This window comes from Apodemus sylvaticus, chromosome 8 (assembly GCF_947179515.1).
Source record: "Apodemus sylvaticus chromosome 8, mApoSyl1.1, whole genome shotgun sequence".
NCBI lineage: Eukaryota > Metazoa > Chordata > Mammalia > Rodentia > Muridae > Apodemus > Apodemus sylvaticus.
In genome coordinates this window covers 5,999,606-6,020,261 of record NC_067479.1, presented here as the reverse complement: position 1 = coordinate 6,020,261, position 20,656 = coordinate 5,999,606, and the positions used below count along the sequence as shown (strand labels likewise).

Here is a 20,656-nt window from a genome sequence, read left to right as displayed (position 1 = left end):
ACTAACCCATGTGCCACAGAAAAAGACAAGGCACCTCTCAGCTCTGGGACCCAAGCCGAGGCCTTCATTATTATTGTTTTTTTTTTTTTTTTTTTAAAGAAAGGTCTCTTGTAGCCCAGGCTGGCCTTGAATCTGCTATACGTCTATGAATGTCTTTGAACTCCTGATCCACCTGCCCTCACCTCCTGAGTACTTATTAAAAGGCTGTCAGACTTGGCTCTCATTTGCGGCCGTAGAATGCCAGGTGGTAGCAGCGGGCTTACCTGAAGACTGTGACACTTTCTCCTCCATCTTACAGATCAGCTGGTGCTCCAGGGACTCTCGGATTTGCTGAATGTCAGGCATTTGCTTTGCTAGATCGTGTCTGGCGACTTGCATGGCTTTCAGTGATCTAGTCAAGATCTCACACGGAATACCTTGGATATTCTGAAGGAATAGGATGTCATGTCAATCTGCTGTCACCATCCTTGGGTGTGCTTCATTCGTAGACATACATCAGCATTAACTCTGTTCTTTTGGGATCCAGGGTCATTTTAGGTACGGGAGCCCAGCATACAACAAACTCTCCTGGTTCTAAAAGGAGCTTGCAACGCAACTGGGAGGAATCCTGAGAAGAAAAGCCATCAGAGGCCCTGGCCTGCAGAGAAGGGGGTATGTGTGTGCGCGCGCGCGTGTGCATGTGCATGTGTGTGTGCGTGTGTGTGTGTGTGTGTGTGTGTGTGTGTATGTGTGTGTGTGTGTGTGTGTGTGCTCAGCTGCAATCTCATGAAAGGTGGAGATTGCAGAACCTGGCAAGGAGTCATTCCCAGGTGTTCAGGCACCAAGGACGCCTTGGTGAGAAAGACAGGACAGCAGGACAGACATAGCCACAAGTCCTATGGGCCTGTCCTATAAAGATGTGTGAGAAGAAAGAAAGAAAGAAAGAAAGAAAGAAAGAAAGAAAGAAAGAAAGAAAGAAAGAAAGAAAGAAAGAAAGAAAGAAAGAAAGAAGCTGGATGCCAGCCAGCGTGGGAAGCTCATCACTCTCTCTGCAGAGGGGAGCCCTGGTTATGTGTGTGTCCTGTACAGCTGAAGTGTATGAGTGTGATTACACAGGTGACCGAGGGACTCTGCAGCTGACGGGCATGTAGTCAGAAGAGAAGGTACTCTTACTTACAGGGTTGGTTCTGCATTAGTGCCTGACTCACGAGTGCACCCATCCTCTCCCCAGTCCCCCTTCACACCCCCTCTCTTCTGAGTTCCCCATCTTGACCCACACTTGCCCAGGAGGGAAGTGTCTGTCATCAGATAGGTGTCATGTCCACATTTCCTCTGTCCTCTGTTCGTCATCTGATCTGCCCAGCATCTTCTGGTCTCTTAAGAGGGTCAAAGACTTCCAATACATTCTGTGACCATCAGGGTTAATGTCTGTCTTCCTACACCCTGTACTTAGATGGGAGGATCTGATGCTATACAGCTGCCAGTCTTTCCTAATTAACACCCAGAATTTCACAGTTTCCATCAGAACCCCAACCACAGCTGATCTAGAAGTGGGAGTGTTTTTCTAAAGTTCAACAGGAACAAGCGGTGGATGAACTGGCAAACGTTTGAAATAGTGAGACTAATGTGCAGCTCCTACAAGCAAGTCAGTGTGAATAAAGGGAAGTCAGCTGACTTTCAAGTCAGCGATTGGATAAAGAGCAGGCAGGGAGGGTTTCCACGTGGTAAAAGCACGATTCCAAATGAATGACAAAGCTGCGTCACACAAGCTACGAAGGAGGTCAACTCCTTCAACTGGAAATAAAGTCCAACGTTTCTAATTCTGAACAAATATGTGTGTGTACACACACATGCACACACACACACAAAGCAAGCAAAAATGTTTCCAAGTATTAGGAGACAAACCGTAGATAAGGCTCTGATCAAAATCAAAGTCCAGAAACAGTGAGCACAGAAATCTAGTCTCAAGAGTGTCTGCAAAGGAACTGTGACACTGCATGGATGTCTCCGATTAAAACCCACACAGAGAGTCTACGCAGAAATTACAGGCTGACGGTACTAAGGACTGACTGAAGACTTGGTCTCATTGAGCTCTTCTGCCTGTATAGCGGAAGTGTAGACTGGAACACTTAATAATACAATTCAGCCACAGCTACGATATTAAACATGGCTGCTTCTTGACCCGGTAATGCCATTCCTAGAAATACCTCCAAGAAAAAAAAATGCCTGATGGTCTATGGCCACCGCAAAGGACATGGACAAGACTTAGAAGCTGAGTCCACACAGGACCCTCGCACATCCACTATCAAAAAGAGCTAAAACTCCACCGTATTTCTACAACTAAATGCTATAGTAAATACAGGCCGACCTGCTGGTGCACTAAACAAACAAGGAACATCATTGCAAGAGGCAAGACACAGAGTACTAGACAGCACGCAGACACACTCTGGCTCCCTCGTGACTAGCCACGTGAAGCCAGTCAAGTTACCTCATCTTTATGTAAAACAGAAATAATAATGTCATCTCCTCCAAGCTTTACCCCCCCATTTATAAACACGTTTGTATTTGTTAAGGTCTTAGAAATGTGCCAGGTTCTAGCAAACGCTACCCAGCGCTGCTAACCTGAGTCGTCTCAGCATCCAGTTTCTAAATTCGGACAGAGTTAAGAAGCCCTCTTTTATTTTCTCTGTGTCCTGACTTAGGAGCTGGAACCTAACGAGCAAATTTCAGAGACTGAAGGACCTACCGCGCTGATCCCAAAGCTTCTCAGTTTATTTCCCAGCTCCTCCTCCAGGTTGGTCCTCAGCTCCTTAGGGGACGGGTTGGCGGCCGATGTCTTCCGAAAGTACGTCTTTTTATTTAATTTCTGCTCGGTTTCTCGTCCTGAGATACGGTTTTATAAAAAAAGCAGATTTAGAGAGGATTATACAAACCCATTTCATGTGGAAATTCAAAACATGCAACTTTGAGGCAGAAAGTAAACATTTGTAAAGATTTTAAGGTATTGGATGTTTTGCAAGGCCTAGGTATCTTAGCTTCTGCAACCATTTTAAGTCTGCCTCAGAACCTCAGTGACTTCTAATACTCCTGACTGCTCAGCTAAGTTAGAGTCAACTGACTTAAGAAGCAGACATAATATATATTTCTTTACTGTTTTATCAGTGGGCGTATTGCCCAAAATGTCTCTAAGCTTAATTAGACTTTATCTTACAAAGAGAAGAAGTCCAATTTATTTAAAATTCATTTAAATTTTAAGGAGACAATTTAATGAATGCTAAGTACACACCAAAGCTGGTGTCTATCCTCCCCTTTCAGAGTTGTCACCAAACCTCAAACAGGTTACCAAAGCCTTAGAAAGGGAAACAACCTATAATTTAACACAAACAAAAGCTAAACAAAGAAGCAAGAAAAGCCCAGGTAAGTCGCTTTGCACGTTCCCGGCCCAGTCTCCTGTCCCTGCTCCTTCAGGTAGCTGAACAGAGCCATGATTACAGCCCCAGCTCGTGCTGGTCTACCTTAGCGCCCACAGGAAACGTGTCTAGTTGAAGAGAGCCTGGAACACGAGCCTGAAGGCATGGCCCTTCCCAATGAGGGTCTGTCTGTCCGCCGTAGCTTAAGTCCTGACTAAAAAGAGCCAGTATCTGTCAGGTGGGAACCTCAGGGACTGTCCAAAGCCAGATCTGAGGAAGTCTGGCAAATGTACTGTCACTCTGGGCTCCCACCTCCAAGCAGGTTCATTTCACTCACGAGGACAAAACACATGCCTTACGCCTGAAAGACACGTTTCTTCTTTCAGACTGTTTGCAACCCCCCACTCTTCTTCGCTACTCATCTGCCTTAGCATATGGGACGTGGATCTGTGGAAGATGTTAATCACACGTTTTGCAGATACCCATCTGATCCCAATACTAAATCAGATTTTATTAAATTAATGTTTTTTGATTTTGTGGTTTTTTTTTTTTTTTTTTGAGGCAAGGTCTTACTATAATATATAGCCCAGGCTGGCCTCGAAGCCAGTGATGGAATGGTAAGATTACAAGCATGAGCCAAAATGTCCACCTATTAATTAATTTTCACCAAAAACAAAATTAGCCAAACGAGTTTGCATATTGAATAGCAAAAATTCCTACATGAAGATATAACGCTTTGCTATCCTTGATCGCTCAGCTGGAAATATCAAAGTATATGTGATTATGCTATTACAAGTCAGGGTCACCTTAAATCTTACACTCTCACCATTCATGAGCTTGATTAACTGCTGGTTTAGAAAACTCTGCAAACACACACATACATACATATACACACACATATACACACATACACACACACATATACAGACACATACACACATACATACACACATACACATATACACACACATATACAGACACATACACACATATACACACACATATACAGACACATACACACATATACACACTCATATACACACACATACACATATACACAACACACATATACACACACATACACACATATACACACACATACACACACACACACACAGAGCCAATACTTTAGAATACTGCAACTATACACACACACACAGAAAGAGAAACAAAACCAACAATAGCAAAACAACCCCCTGACCACCCAACCAAACAACAACAACAACAACTCTGTCCTAGGAACTGGCCGTCATTCCGACCACCAGCGTGCTTTACATCACAGGATTTGCTGTCTAGTTGGCCAGGGCAGGGCTCCTGGGATCTCGGTGCTACTATGGAAGTAGTAAATAAAAAGTTAGCGGCAACTAGTAAAGATACATGGAAATACACCTCAATAAAAGTGTATTTTTTAAAAAGTGCCAATGATTAACATAGGAACGCTAGGACATGAAAATATATATCATGTAAATTTTATGAACGGGACTGGTTTAGACAATTTTCAATTTGTATTTGTAGCTTTATAAAAATAAGATAAAATGGTAAAATCCCAGCAAACACAGGAGTTATAACAACTACTAAAATTTTACATGTTGTGGTTGGAGAGATAGCTCAGCAGTTACGAGCACACATTGCTCTTCCAAAAGTTCTGAGCTCAGATCCCAGTGGCCGTGTCAGGCAGCTTACTGCTGGTAACTCTCCCTCCAAGGGACTCCATTGCCCTCTTCTGGCCTCTGGCCTCTGCACACACACACACACACACACACACACACACACACAAAATAAAAAACCAAGACATTTTTCAAAGTTTACATATTGGAATACCTATTTTTTTCACCTCTCTTCCTGAGCCAGGTCTACACAGTGAGACCCTGTCTAGAAAACCAAACCAAACCAAATCAAACCCAAACCAAAGCCAACTCCCAAAAGAACCCTGAATGTTTATGGCAGACACCTGTTGCCACTACACTTGGGAGGGAGAGGTGGGGGAGGGTGGGGGGAGGAAGCAGACCTCAAGTACAGCTGGAATACATGAAATCCTGCCTCAAAAAGGGATTTTTAAAAAGAGAAGATAATTACCCAATTTTTCATAAACTTTAAAAAAACATAAAATTTTTAGGGATGTCAAAATAAATATGTAAGCAAAAATAATTTATCAACTCAAACCTTGGCCAGCTCCCACCGGACACACTGGGGATAGCATTTTCTCTATTCTGTGCCCAGTGCTTACAGCCTGTGTTTACTTTTGAGGTCGGTCCCCGGGGCTATGGCTCCCAGGCAGAACCCTTGTCCAGCGTGTGCAAGCCCCAAGTCTCATCCCCAGCACTTGTAACACAGTAATTTGGAAATGGAAAACTTCACTCACTTATTCAGACTAACACTGTGAGAAACCACTCTGGCACAGAGGGTTTCACATCATCAGGTATGCAAAACGGGAGTCACTTTACCATCCCGTCAGAGAGCAGTTATCGAAATGAAGGATATTTGCCTTAAAGTTTCCTGACATAAGAAATTTCTTACTAACTTACCTGCATAAAAACTCAATAAAGCAGAAGATATATGAACATTAGGGGAACAAGTTAACAAAATATTGTCTATCACAGAGGTGGAAAACACAATCCACATCTAAACGCTGCTCGTGCTTTTGGCGCGGTGTGCCGTACAGCACAGGCCCAGAGCAGACGGTCGGTTGAACGTCAAGACTTCATTACCTTTTTCCTCCTCTGAAGAAAGTTCTTCTATTGGTTCCAGTACGTGTGAGGAGAACATTTGCTCTGTCAGTGAAGACAAAAAGGAGTTACACAAATACATTTGTTTGCCTCCAAATAACTTATACAGACATACGTGTGTATACACATATCCACTGACATACCTTGACTAAATAGCAAAGATCTATTGGGAAAATACTAAGGCAATAACTTCTGATTTTATTATTTTAGTTTATTTATTTATTCCTTTAAAAAAAAAGATAGGGTCTTCTATAACTGAGGCTGGCTTTGAACTCTCTGTGGAGTGAACAGTGGCCTCGAACCTTGACCTGCTCCCACCTCCTAAACGGTCGGTTGGGTTGTGAGAAAGACCCACCGTGCCTGGCTGAGGCAGTGACAACGGATCGCTTCTCCAGGAACGCTCCGATTTCTAGGTGTTTTCTGTGAACTTCAGTATCATTTTAAAATTATATATTTTAAGGACAAGTTTAAATTTCTCACTCGTTAATCTCTTGCTGACACATGAGATCCAACTTCAAAAATCCTTTCCCAGGAGCCATGTGCCTAAGATACAATGGCGTAGATACACGTTAGAGCGAAGCCAGACCTTCCAAGAGGGATGGATGTGTTAGGCCTTCACAGCGCACAGCTCCGCCTGGCCACCCGCTGGAACCCTGAACTGCTGGCAGGAGAAGCCGGCAAAGCTGAGGGAGTACTGAAGCATGAGTGTGAGGCGAGGGCAGGGGAGCAGCCGCAGAGACACGGTTTATGGATATCCGAGGCCCCAGACTCAGCTCTGTCCTACGGAGCCCCAGGGTGAGGCTACAGGCTGGAGGCGAGCCTGGCCTTCCGGTAGGGTGACGGGGAGAGAGCTACCCCATCTCACCTAGGACATGAGTTGGAGACCGGGATATACGATCTCTGGGTGACTTTTACCAGGGCCATGCTTTTTCCATGCACAAAGAAATCCCCCAGGAGCTCCATCCGGGGAAGGGAGGAATGACTCGTGGGTGGGGGAGAAGCCGCGAAGGCACCAGGGACCCATCAAGCTGGCTTACGGGATACGTGCTCACCCACCTGCAGCTCCGAGACCACAGAGCACTTTCTCCCCGACACCCTACTTTCACCTTGGAGGTGAAGGCCATTTCACTCTGTCTTATCCTCCAGAATGGTGTTTACTCCAAGACTGAAACACATTTCATCCTTCAGGAAAGCTCTTTAAGCAGGATGGTAAACAACTCAAAAATAGCTTCAGGAAGTTCCTGAAACTGACCAGATTCACTAGGCCCCTCCGCATCAGAGTAAGCACTGAGAGCTGAGTGACTCTCCGACGGGGTTAAGCTGAGGAGACTCTCAGACAACAAAGCTACAAAGAAAAGATCCTGAGACTGGAGCAGCTGCCAGGGAGAAGGGGAAACCAGGGAGAAAGCAGAAACCATCAATTTCCCAGAAGTCTACAACAGGCACTTGGAAAAGCCTCTCTGCAACGTGATGAGTTCCCTGCAGGCTGTGGTGTGTGCGCCAGGTTCCAGGCATTGGTGAGCCGTCACCCATGCTGGGGTGGCCCTTGGTGGTGCAGCTGCTTGAATCATTTCTGCTTCTGTAACCAACCCCAGCTTTTAGGGAATGACTATTACCACAGTTACCAACATCCCAAGCTGCTCTTTCCAGCCTTCGTTCTTTGTACAAACTCTGGTCAAGCCACTCTCCGTGACCTTCCTCTCGGATCCTTCATGCCCAGCCTCAAGGACATCCAAAGGCTACACACGTCCACAGAAACACCCCGACAGCTAGAGTCTGATGCTTAGTCCTCTTTGATTAGTCAGGACCAACATTACCTCCCTCTAGTCTCCTCTGTGTGCTTAGCTAAGTGATTAACTGTGCCACTACTACAGTCAGTGTTTGCCCACTACCTCTTCTGCCCATTTTCTACCCTACTAGGATGCCATTCCAAATGTTCATCTTTGCCTCCATGCCTCAAATGGCCAAAGGTTGATAACCCATACCACCATAGTTTATCTGTTCCCTTTAACACAAGGGTAAGAACTTGGTTATTTTGTAGACTGCAAATTCCTCAAGGACAGACTTTGTTTCCATTTATTCCTGAGGCTGTTGCATCTGGCCTTGGCCTTGCACATCCAGGCTGCCTATAACCTCTGTTGCTGCCAGTGGTCTGTGATAGGAAGGAGGACAGATGGCACAGGGGACAGCTGGAGAACTGCTGTAGTTACAAGAAGCATCTATTTTATGCTTCAGAAGTTGAGGCTGGATCATGAGGCTAGCCTGGACTACATAGCAAGACCTCAGGCTACAAAAGTGTCCATAAGAGTACAGAAGGTCTGCAGGATACAAATCAAGATGTCAGCTACATCTAAACATTTATCGAATTGTACCTAAGTATGGCCACCTGGAAGAGATCAAACCCAGTCTGCGTTAGAGGGTCCAGTCCTGCTTCTACAATACTGTAGAATCCCAGAATCTATTACCTGCCACATATTCAACAATTAAGTATTGCTGCATTCAAAGTACCATCCCAAGATATAAAATATTCTTGAAAACAGCAAATCAGGAACTGTGAAGTCGAATACAGATGTTTCTGCCTTTGGAAAAACCAATGGTAACATCCTGACAGACCACTTCTCCATTTTTCACTTCATATTGTAATGACTCTGTCCTAGCTATACCACGAGAACTGAGAACACATAAACTATCTGAAGGTCTCCGCTGGAGACAGAACCCATCAGGTGACCATCACTTTTAGAGAAGTGATCATTTTGTGACCTCACATGGGGGCATTTTACCCAGGATGGCCCACATAAGCAGCTAGTGTGCGAGTCAGGCTGATAGCCATCTAGTGTATTTCATATTCTAGGCATTTTGATACCACATCTAGTCACAAGTTCAGAGCAGCTTGTCTTCCAGTAGCGAAAAATACTATTATATATATATATATATATATATATATATATATATAATATATAAAATAGTATTTATATATATGTGTAAATATATATATACACATACATACATACACACACACACACACATACACACACACACACATATATATACTTTCATGTAGCCCAGGCTGGTCTTTATCTTAGAGCAGTGGACGACAAATGTTCTCTTAACTCATCTGCAGTCCTGTTGGCCACCTTGGAATCAGAACTTATTGCCTTTATCTCCAGTGTTGGCAGTAAAGTCAAAAGCTGGAGAGGGAGCCATCTTGGTTCCCACTTCCACCTCAGCCCCCTCAGGACAGACGTCCTGGCCACGCTGGACCATGTGATTCACAGTGAATTCTGAGAAAGGTGCACAGGACAGCTCAGCCTCTCCTCAACGAGGTCCATATCCCACACCCGAAGAGACACTGAAATGTTGAGTGTAGTTCCCCCACCCGCCCCACCCCGCCCCACCATGCCACGCCTTGCCATGCCCCGCCCCGCCTCGCCTTAGCGGTGGACAATTCTAGAGTGCCCCTCAGCTTTGCAGCAGGATCTTTGAAGCCTGCACTGAGCTGAACGGACTCAGCATCCCTTCCGCCAGAGCCTGCTTTCCTTATGCTAGGCATAAAAGCTTCACGTCTGTGCCTCGAACGGGTTCCAGAGAATCCAGTCCAAGGTAGTTAGCAACTCGTGACAGAACAAGAGATGGAGGATGAAGGAGCCGGTTAGTGTGGATCGATACATGACTGATGTTTTCCTTTCTCCACCACGGTGTCAGCAGAGGACATCAGTAGCCTCTGGCCAAGTCCCCCCTTAGCTCCTGCTACTGTGACCAGCTCGGGCTGTTGGCCCCTTGCCACGTCTGGATAGCATTTGCATCTTAGAAGATGCCAGGAAGGAGCCATGATGGGCCTTGTCAGGGCGGAGTCCACAGGGCAGATGACCAGAGTTCAGCTCTCAGAAACCGTGTGCCGACGGGAGAAAACAGACTTCAGAAAGTCACTTCTGAGCTCCCCAGGGCGGCCACTGCATGCACGCCAGCCCCCTCCACCCCCATCCCCGCCTGGTGCACAAACATCAACAGCAATAATACATTAAAAAATATTTTAAAAAGAAAGTGCGATCCCATACACTCTGACCCAGAAGGCTAACAACGGATAGAAAGGACAGAACAGTTCAAGAGTTGATTGCCAGAGAGCAGTGGGCAGCTTTAAAACTTAGAACTTGGACCTCTGGTCTGGCTCCTAAACAATTTGGGGGTCACTTCTTCAGGGAGGAGAATATTAAGCAGGAGGCCTGTTAAGAGAACTGAATCTCAGCCGGGCGGTGGTGGCGCACACGCCTGTAATCCCAGCACTTGGGAGGCAGAGGCAGGTGGATTTCTGAGTTCAAGGCCAGCCTGGTCTACAGAGTGAGTTCCAAGACAGCCAGGGCTACACAGAGAAACCCTGTCTTGAAAAACCAAAACAAAAAACAAACAAACAAACAAAAAACCCAAAGAGAACTGAATCTCCAGCCTGGGTGCAGAACTGACTTTGCAATGGAGGCAGGCCAGTCTCCTGGTCAGGAGAGCTCCCCCAGGAAGGTGCTGAGGCCTGCACTGAGTTGCGGGGACTCAGCATCCCTTAAACTATGCTAACAAGCTAGTTAAGGGCCTCCCCGAGTGAGTCGGCTACTCTGTACTCCCTTCTTACTGCAGTTCCAAGATAGGACAGAAAAGGAGTCTGAGGGAGAGGATGTTTGAAAAGAAGAGGGTTTGCAAGAGACAGGAAACATGGGTCCTTTCTACCAAATACTAAAAAACCCTGTGCCTAGGAGAGGGAATTCAAATCTTTTTATCCCCCACCACCACCTTATAAGGTTCTTATGTAAATATAATCCCCACCCCACAACCAATAAAACTTTATTTACACAAAGGTCCTATTCCACTCAGGGAATAAAGCACCTCACCTTTTCTTCATTTCCTGTCCATCATTTAAGACTAGCAATCAGGCCGCGCAGTGGTGGCGCATGCCTGTAATCCCAGCACTTGGGAGGCAGAGGCAGGTGATTTCTGAGTTCAAGGCCAGCCTGGGCTACAGAGTGAGTTCCAAGACAGCCAGGGCTACACAGAGAAACCCTGTCTCAAAAAAAACAAAAAAAGAAAAAAAAAAAAGACTAGCCAATCAGATAAGACTGGGAGGGGACCCCAGCCAATGGGGAGAAGACACTGTCCCCGCATAAGTTAGAACAGAAGCCTAGTGCGGTCCCAACTGTCTGGTTTGCTCTTCTGACTATCACCTTTAGACTGAGTAAAGTTTTGTCTCATCCAGACACTAATATACATACACATACACGACAGGTAAGGTTGAGATAAGTTTCTTATATTTTCACCATCAAGCTGACTTGTAGAATATGCACTGTACCTATTATTAGTGTAAATGAGAAATGATTCTATGTAAGTGACAAAAAACACCCATAAGTAATAAAATCCAGCATGTAGATTTCATACTGTGATTCAGTTCATTCTTCATGAGCCAGTCATAAAGATCATCATCAAAGGCCATGTGCACTGATCACAGTGTTGATGAAGACAAAAGGTCTAATGTAGTTCCATCATGGACCTACGCCCACTCTTTTGCTTGAGTAGAGGCTCCCTATGTAATCCTGGCTGGCCTAACTTACTATGTAGTCCAGGCTGGCCCTAAACCTGCAGTATACCTCCAGATTCTGCCTCCCAAGTGCTGGGATTTCAGACATGAACTACCATACCCAGCTCATGTCTACTTTTTTTTCAAAAACATGTTTTAAACATTGATTAATTGGCACTCTACTTCCTGCATGATTTTGTATGCATGTGTGTATAACTATGTGTGTTTGTGTGTGCATATGTGTGCATGCGTGTTCATGTATTCTGTGTATGTGCATCTGTGCATGTCTATGTGTGTTGTGTGTATGAGTGTATATGTGCATGGGTGTTCATATCTATGTGCATGTGTGTTCATGTATTCTGTGTATGTGCATCTGTGCATGTCTATGTGTATGAGTGTATATGTGCATGGGTGTTATGTACGTATGTTCATGTATGCATGTGTTCTGTGTGTGCACATGTGTGCATGTGTGCTGTATGTGTATGTTGAGTGCATATGTGCATATGTTCATATGTGCTCTGTGTATGTTGAGTGCATGTGCATGCATGTTCATGTGCTCTGTGCATGTATATGCATGTATGTGTGCTTTCTGTATGTGTGCATATGTTCATGTGTGTGTATGTGTAAGTGTATATGTACATGCATTCTGTGTATGTGAATATGTGTATGTCCTGTGTGTTTGTGTGTATATGCATGTGTGTGATATGTGTTCATGTGAGTGTGCATGTGTGCACACATGTGTGCACATGTGTGCGCATGCATGTGTGCATGTGTAAACATGGCTGTGAGAGCATGGCATGCACAGAAGGTGAGAGGACAATTTGGGTCTCAGTCCTCATCTCCCACCTTGTTTTCATTCAGTCATTTCTTTACTGCTTCTGGCCTTGGGCTGCTGCCCAGGGAGAGAGTCCATGGACTCTCCCATCTCCCATTTCAGTAGCACTGGGATTACAGATGTGTGTTCTGGGGATCCAAACCCTAATCCCCACACTTGTGTGGCAACTGCTTTATCCACTGGTTGACCTCAGCTACTTCCTCACTCATCTCTACTCTCTCACAGGGTCCAAACCCAAAGCGGAGGACAGTAATCACTAGATTCTAAGCCACTGGTAGATGAGGCAGGAAAAGGCAGTCATCTTGACCTGGTTCCTTTGTAACATACAGCAGTGTCAGGAAAACACAAAGAGGAGAAACCTGTGAGAAGCTCAGTCAACTGGAGGAGCCCCACAGCTGCAGACAGGCCTCCGCCTACCAGGGCCTGACCCTAAGACCCCACAGCTGCAGAGAGCCCTCCGCCTACCAGGGCCTGACCCTAAGACCCCACAGCTGCAGAGAGCCCTCCTCCTACCAGGGCCTGATCCTAAGACCCCCACAGCTGCAGAGACCCCTCCGCCTACCAGGGCCTGATCCTAAGACCCCACAGCTGCAGAGAGCCCTCCGCCTACCAGGGCCTGATCCTAAGACCCCACAGCTGCAGAGAGCCCTCCGCCTACCAGGGCCTGACCCTAAGACCCCACAGCTGCAGAGAGCCCTCCGCCTACCAGGGCCTGACCCTAAGACCCCACAGCTGCAGAGAGCCCTCCGCCCACCAGGGCCTGATCCTAGGACCCCACAGCTGCAGAGAGCCCTCCGCCTACCAGGACCTGATCCTAAGACCCCACAGCTGCAGAGAGCCCTCCGCCTACCAGGGCCTGACCCTAAGACCCCACAGCTGCAGAGAGCCCTCCGCCCACCAGGGCCTGATCCTAAGACCCCACAGCTGCAGAGAGGCCTTCGCCTACCAGGGCCTGACCCTAAGACCCCACAGTTGCAGAGAGCCCTCCGCCCACCAGGGCCTGACCCTAAGACCCCACAGCTGCAGAGAGCCCTCCGCCTACCAGGGCCTGACCCTAAGACCCCACAGCTGCAGAGAGCCCTCCGCCTACCAGGGCCTGACCCTAAGACCCCACAGCTGCAGAGAGCCCTCCGCCTACCAGGGCCTGACCCTAAGACCCCACAGCTGCAGAGAGCCCTCCGCCCACCAGGGCCTGACCCTAAGACCCCACAGCTGCAGAGAGCCCTCCGCCCACCAGGGCCTGACCCTAAGACCCCACTGTCCTGGCTGAGGCCCAGCTTCTGGCAGCGACTTCATCCCTGGGGCCTGGTCCAGTTCGTTGCCTTTGGCTTCTATCTTTTTTTCTACATTTTCCTGGCCAATCATCAAGACTGTTTATTTTAAAAAGGTGACTAGCTACCACATTGAAAGTTATAAAAACAAGCTCGCATGCCCTGTGGCATGTGCTGGTTGGCTGGTCTAGTATCAAGCCACCTTGTTCTTCCTCTGGTCCTACCACTTTCTTCAAGGACCGTAAATAAATGAGGGAGTGGAGTTAAAGCTGGTGTTGGTACACACACACACACACACACACACACACACACACACACACACATGCTTTATGGCTTTGACGGTGTGTCCTGGCTGGTTCTGGTCACGCTGTTGGTGAAGACAGCAGTTTTAATAACTGCTTTGTAGTTGCTAGTGTTTCCTGCTGTATATAATCGCACGCCCGCTGGCAATCTGGGTTAATGGATTATCTAACTCTGGGTGAAAAATGCACACGAAACATGAAGACTACTGTTGAAACCTACCATGCACCATGGGCAGGCTGGATGTCCCATCCAGATGCTGTGTGGCTGAGGCATTCACTGAAACAGAACAAAAGAGAGAGCTCACTGGCCCTGTCACCACAGCGTAAGCATCTGACCGTGAGCACGACTGCATACTCTCCAAAAAGATGCAGACATCCCAGAGGAGGCACACACCTCACACGGCACGCGCTGTGCAGATGGCCTACTCTAACTTTCATTACGGTTTTCTAAAGTATTATTTGGAGGTGCCAGGGATAAAACCCAGAGCCTCGTGCATGCTAATGAGGTCAAGTCTTTACAAATAACTTTCCTGAGAAATAATCACTTGTGTGTGGGTATATGTGCATGTGCACGTCTGTGTGCATGTGCATGTGCATGTGCGTGTGTGTACGCGCGAGCAAGTGTATGAGTACATGTGTGAGTATGTGTATATGTGTGTGCATGTGCCTGTATGTGTGCCTGTGTGTACGTTCATGTGTGTGTGCCTGTGTGAATGTTTGTGTACGTGTGTGGGTATGTGTGCCTGTGCATGTGTGTAGCTTTTGGTATACTCACAGGGCTGTGACAGCACAATCGCTCATGATCCTTGCAGCACCTCTGTCAGCCTCCCTCTCAGTGGCCGTGCCCACCAGCTCCTTCTCTGTCCATCTCTCCACCCCCTGTGACAATGACTGTCCCTTGTGTGTCTGTGACTTGACTTCTTCTGAACATTTCATACATACAGAACTACACCTCTATTTTCAAGTGTGTGTACATTTTCTTTATTTCCTAAGCTAAGTCCAGCTCCCCTCCTCCCACGACCTTCCGATCTCCTCCTTGGCGTTAGGAGGCAATAGTGGCTTCCTAAGAGAAGCCTCTCATCACCCCACCAGAGTAACTGGTGAAAGCTGTTAGCCAAACCCTTAAGGACGCCAGTAACAAATGCACCGCAGTCACTGCACACTCTTCTTGGCCCACAGGAGCGGGGTCAGCTCTGCGCCCAGCCTCAGGCCTGAGCTCACTAGTGCCCTAGACCCTGTGCACGCAGGGCCCTGAACTGTTGTTCACAAACACGACCTGCTCTGACTTCCTCTACCCAGAGTGCTTTTCCTTCTTCTCTCTTTCCTGAACAGAGATTAAAAGATCTAAATTATTTCACTATCATTGAAAAAAAGCATGAAAAGGTCACATCTTGGTATCGTCTAGATATGAGTGTGTGTACGTGTGTGCCTGTGGAATGTGGGGTCAAATGCAGGTGGCTTCCTCAATTGGGCTCCAACTCAATTATTTATTTGCTTGTTTATTCATTTATGTATGTATTTATTTATTTACTTGTGGGTTCGAGGATCTGAGCTCCAATCTTTGTAAATGCTCTGAATCTTCAAGTTATCGTTCCAGCTTATTTGTTTGTTTGTTTTTAAGACAGGGTCTCTCTAAGTAGCCCTGACTGTCCTGAGACTCACTTCATAGACCAGGCTGGCCTTAAACTCAGCGATCCACCTGCCTCTGCCACTTGACTGCTGGGATTAAAGGCGTGCACCGCCATTCCTGGCTATCCAGTGTGTCTTTTAAGATGGGATCTCTGACTGAACCTAGAGCTTGCGATCTGACTAGGCTGGCTAGCTAGCAGGCCCCAGAGACTCCTGTCTAGGGGTCACAGGCATGTGCTACCCTGTGTGGAATTGTTTCTGAGTGACGGGAATCAAGGGCAGGTCCTCACACATGCCTAGCAAGGATATTACCGCCATCTCCCAAGATTTGATCTTGTTGGTTTACATCTGCATCTGGACAAATCCTGGTTCTGACCAGTTGCCCATGGCGATCACAAGTAAGGGCAGGAAGACCTGCTAAACTCCTCAGAATTGGTCTCAGTCATGCCGGTGTGGTGTGGCCACCAGCCATGCTCTTCCAGGGTTACTTTGGGAAGTCCCAAACTCTGAACATATGTGATGCCAACATTTTCACTCCTTCAAACTGTCGCATGACAGGCACAACTAACCCAAATCACAGGCTCTCAGTCAAAGCTTGGGGGGAAAAGCAGTCACTGTTCACCACCAAGTACACTGCTTCTCAAAGAAAAATCTCTACAAAATTATATAAGCAAGTGAAAATGAGCGTGTAGTTAGTTAGCCCCTGAACCTCCGCTGACACTTACTGGGTGCAGTCTGTGCCGCTGATTTAGGTTCCAGTGTTTGTCGGGTTAAAGGAGTCCCTGGAATGACAGAAATGGAAGTTAAAAATGAAAACTGCACACGATCCGATCGGAGGGGCATGACTGAGCAGCAATTACCCTGCTGTCCCGGAGCTCTGTCTAGAGAGCAGGCTGGCCTTGAACTCGCGGAGGTCAGAGATGGCCTGCCTCTGCCTCCTGAGTGCTGGGATTAAAGGGGCGTGCCACCAAAGATTCTTGACTCAGATTCTTTCACAGTTCCATTTTTTTTCCTGGAATGCCTTCTAGGTGATTATTTACATCTAAATGAGCATTAACTTACAGTCCTTATCACGTCAGCGCTTGTTGTCCTCAGAGAGGTTTAAGGAAATCGTGAACTCAGCCCCTCCCAAGCGTTTCGGGTTTTGTTTTGCTTGCCCGACATTTATCTCATATAAAAATGGAAGAAGACCCAGCTGTGCTTCCCATTACCAAACCCCAGCTAGGCGTCCCCACACAACTGAGAATTCTTAAACTACCTGAGGCCTGCAGGGGCCCAAGATCTCAGGGGGAAGGGTAAGCACAGTGGGACTTTTAGTTCCATTTTCCTTTTGATCAAGCCTGACGGGAGAAGCTGCTGTAGCCTGTAAGTCACGAGGACTGGCACGATGCTTCGGGTCAAGCTATTACTCTAAACCAGTGTCTGATGTCAGTCCTGATAGGTGTGTAACCAGTGTACCTCATGAGTTACTCCGTTTAATCCTTGTGACAAGGCTTTGAGTTAGTGAGGTTACTATTATATTTCCTCCATTAGAGATGAAGAAACCAAATACAGACTCGCAAAAAGGCTTGAAGTGCCAGGGACAGGGGCTGAGCTCAAACTCTTTCTAAGCCCTGTGCTTCTAACTCTGTCTTGTGTATATAATTCAAGACATAAAGGGCAGGACAGGGAAGATGGCTTAGTGCTTAGGGCCGCCTGCTACTCCTGCAGAGGAACTGAGTTTATTTAGTGCCCAGACTCACACAGCAGCTCACAGCCACCTGTCACTCCAGTTCTAGGGGGATGTGTCTCCCTCTTCTGGCCTCTGTGGGTACTGCACACACACATGGTGCACATACAAACATGCAGGTTAAACACTCATACAGCCATTTAAAAACTTTTTAAAGAGTCAAATGACTATTAACCAGAAGATAATTGCATATAATTGATGACTGGATAACATATAAAATTTAAATAAGAGTTTAGATTTAAAATCTTCAACTTTCTGGGTTATGGCAAAAACAAAACAACGAAAACTCTCTTAAATAGTCAAACAGCAAAAGAACAGATATCCCAGATTAAAATATCAAGTAGCATGCTGCCTTCGTAGACATAAATCCTCGGCCCAGATGGTCGGTTCCCGAGGCTGTCGGGCGCGGCCATCTCGGCCACTCACCTTTTGGCTCACTGCTGCTGCTGTATGGTTTACTGGCAAACTCTCTAATCTGAAAAACAGAAAACAGTCTGTTAAGTTCACAGTCTGAGCTAGAGAGGGACAGACTGACCTCGGCCAGATGCACGTGCTTCCTAGCAGAGGCAAGGGTTGCAGAAGTGACACACAAATGGATCTGGCTGCTTCTCCCCGTGGTCATGGGTGGAGGTCTTATCTGCCTTCAGATTTGGGTCTGAAGTATCTCTGTGTCTAAGGTAGCCATGGGAACAATTTATTTGCACACATCTACTCTTGCAAGCAGTCACAAGGACATGAAGAGGAAACAGTCTGCTTCTGTCATATTCCACTTCAGACACCGTGACCTAATCCTCTGTGTTCTTAGAGCAATCGGCTGCCTCAGGCCCAGTGCAGACCCTGCCCGCCCGCCCGCCATACCTGCTGCTTCTGACTGATGATCAGTTCGTTCTGCTCCTGCAGTTTCTGGCCTAACTCTTCCACCCGCCTCTTGTAGAAGACATTATCTGCACTCAAGTCTTTCATCATTGAGCTTCGAAGCTTCTCAATGTGCGACAGGAGCTGGGGAAACAACAGGAGGCTCGAGAGTCTGCGCACTGTGCTCGTCCTAACTGTTCTGTGGTCTCTGTTCACCAAGTGACTCAGAAACCTTCCATCAGTGCATGTCAAGGCCCTGGCTGCACCAGACTTCCCCTCTTCCGGGGAGTTTCTGATATGAGACACATGAAGGCGATGAGGTGGGCAGCTGCCTCACCTGGAGCACACTCCATAACATAATATACAGCTGCTCGGCGATTAAGGATAAAGGTGTCGCTCCCAGGGCCCTGGCACACCTCCACGGTGACCTTTTTATACAGTCCTGTACCCTGCCCTCACATCTACATGTAACGGTGAACTTTTCATACAGTCCTGTCCCCTGCCCTCACATCTACATGTAACACACTAGTTCTGGCATCCACGGGCCTCAGAGTTCATTTGATACAGTTTACATTCCCAAAAATCAGCACAATGCCTGGTCTATCCAGGAAGGAGCTTCAGGAAGGAGGGGAAAGGGGGGAAGAGTGGGAGGGGTAAAGCACCTTCAGAGACTGTGAGGATTAGTCTCTCTTTACTCTTTCTCCTTTATGTGCACAGTGTGTGTGTGCGCGCGCGCGTGCGGTCATGTGAGTACACACTGGTATGTGCCAAGCCTATGTGGGGAACGAGGTTGATACTGGGAGTCTTCCAACATCACTCCTTGCCTTGTGTGGGCAGAGTTCCTCTGTCCAACCCTGAACTGCCTTCCGAGGCTAGAATCAAGGCTGGCTGCCACGCCCATGAAGCATTTATGAAGGTTCCAGGTATCTGACCCCAGGTCCCCTTGTTAGTGTGGCAAGCTTTTTTAATCGCTGAACCAACTCCTTAGCCTGTGTGATGGTTAATCTTGTCAACTTAATGAGATTTCGAATCACCATGGAAACGAACTTCTAAGCTTGTAGGTGAGGGTGAGGAATTTCCTAAATGAAGTTCATTTGGGTGGGAAGACCTTGAATGTGGGTGGCCCCATCCTGTGGAATAGGTCCTGGACTGACTAGGAAGGGGGTTGGGGACTTGAATACTGATGTCCATTTCCTTCTCTGACTATAAGGTGTGACTATAAGCTGCAGGGAGTTCTTGCTTCCCCACCTGCAGGATAGGCTGTTCCCTCAAACTGTGAACTGTCCCCACGCTGCTTTCGCCTGCCTTTCATCACAAAGGGGCATAAAGTCACAAAGAAACCTAATGCTGAGGGAGATTATATCGTGGATAAAAAGAACTCAGGGAAAATTTGCTTCTGATAATTTAGGGAGGGCCCTGTGAAGGCAGTTTGAGTGATTGCCAAAACAGAGCGGCAAAGAAAGACAAAACCAAACTGAGCTTGGTAGTGCATCCTCAGGATAGTGTGCATTCAAAGCCTGATGTGGAGAGAGAGGGGGAGGGATTGTCAAGCCAGGGGAGGCATCCGTCCGGTGTGAGGGAGGAGTCCGGATGGGCACTTCCTCACCTGCTTGCTTGTTCATGTAGAAGATTTAATTTTAAGCAGTTGCACACGTATATGCCAATGTGGGTGTCTAACCAGGTCCAGGGTGTCTGGAGCTGGATAGAGGCAGCCTTAAGTTGTCTGACAAAGAAGCTGGTGACTGAACTTGGGTCCTCTTACGTCAGCTAAGGCTATATAGTAAGTTCCTGTCTCAAGGCAGAACAAACCTGAAAGTTCTCAGTACTTTTAGATGGTCAGAACAACGTATTCCCTCCCTCTCAAAAAAAAAAAAAAAAAAAAAAAAAAAAGAAAGAAAGAAAAAAAGAAAAAAAAGCCATCAGAGAAATGCTTAGCTTTAAGTTGGAAGAAATTCTAGTAGAAATGCTCAGGGTTTCAGGTGGAGGTTTAGGGTCTTAGATCAGGTCACCAAACTGAGTTTTGTCAACCCCCAAGAAGCAAAGGAACCCAGGACAACAAATCAAGGGGTGACATCGTTGTGACAGCAGAGTCAAGAACAGGTGACAAAGGTATAGACGAGAATATGAGGGGGGGTTCAGAGAGCTTAAACAAGACAGATACTAGCTCATAAAGCATGCAGTCCTTGTGCCTGTGTGAGAGAGACAGACAGACAGACAGATCAAGAGCTTTGCACTTGTGTGTGTGCATATATGTGTGCATGTGTATGCCTGTGTGTGTATGAAAGAGAGAGAGAGAGAGAAACAGACATATTGAGATCCTTGAGCCTGTGTGTGTGAGAGAGAGGGAGACAGACAGATCTAGATCC

At 46.9% G+C, this 20,656-nt stretch overlaps 1 protein-coding gene across 4 annotated transcripts in view; it reads right to left on the bottom strand.

Annotated features, from left to right (window-relative positions):
• Positions 1-20,656, bottom strand: part of Dzip1 (DAZ interacting zinc finger protein 1) — a 57,014-nt gene that overhangs the window by 14,546 nt on the left and 21,812 nt on the right. For all 4 annotated transcript variants that reach the window (XM_052190650.1, XM_052190653.1, XM_052190652.1 and 1 more), the window contains 7 exons: positions 18,294-18,434; positions 17,862-17,910; positions 16,432-16,488; positions 14,298-14,354; positions 6,098-6,160; positions 2,726-2,862; positions 264-426 (listed from right to left, as the gene is read on the bottom strand). In XM_052190650.1, coding sequence (XP_052046610.1) covers positions 264-426; positions 2,726-2,862; positions 6,098-6,160; positions 14,298-14,354; positions 16,432-16,488; positions 17,862-17,910; positions 18,294-18,434 — 667 coding nt within the window. The remainder of the gene's footprint in view (positions 1-263; positions 427-2,725; positions 2,863-6,097; positions 6,161-14,297; positions 14,355-16,431; positions 16,489-17,861; positions 17,911-18,293; positions 18,435-20,656) is intronic.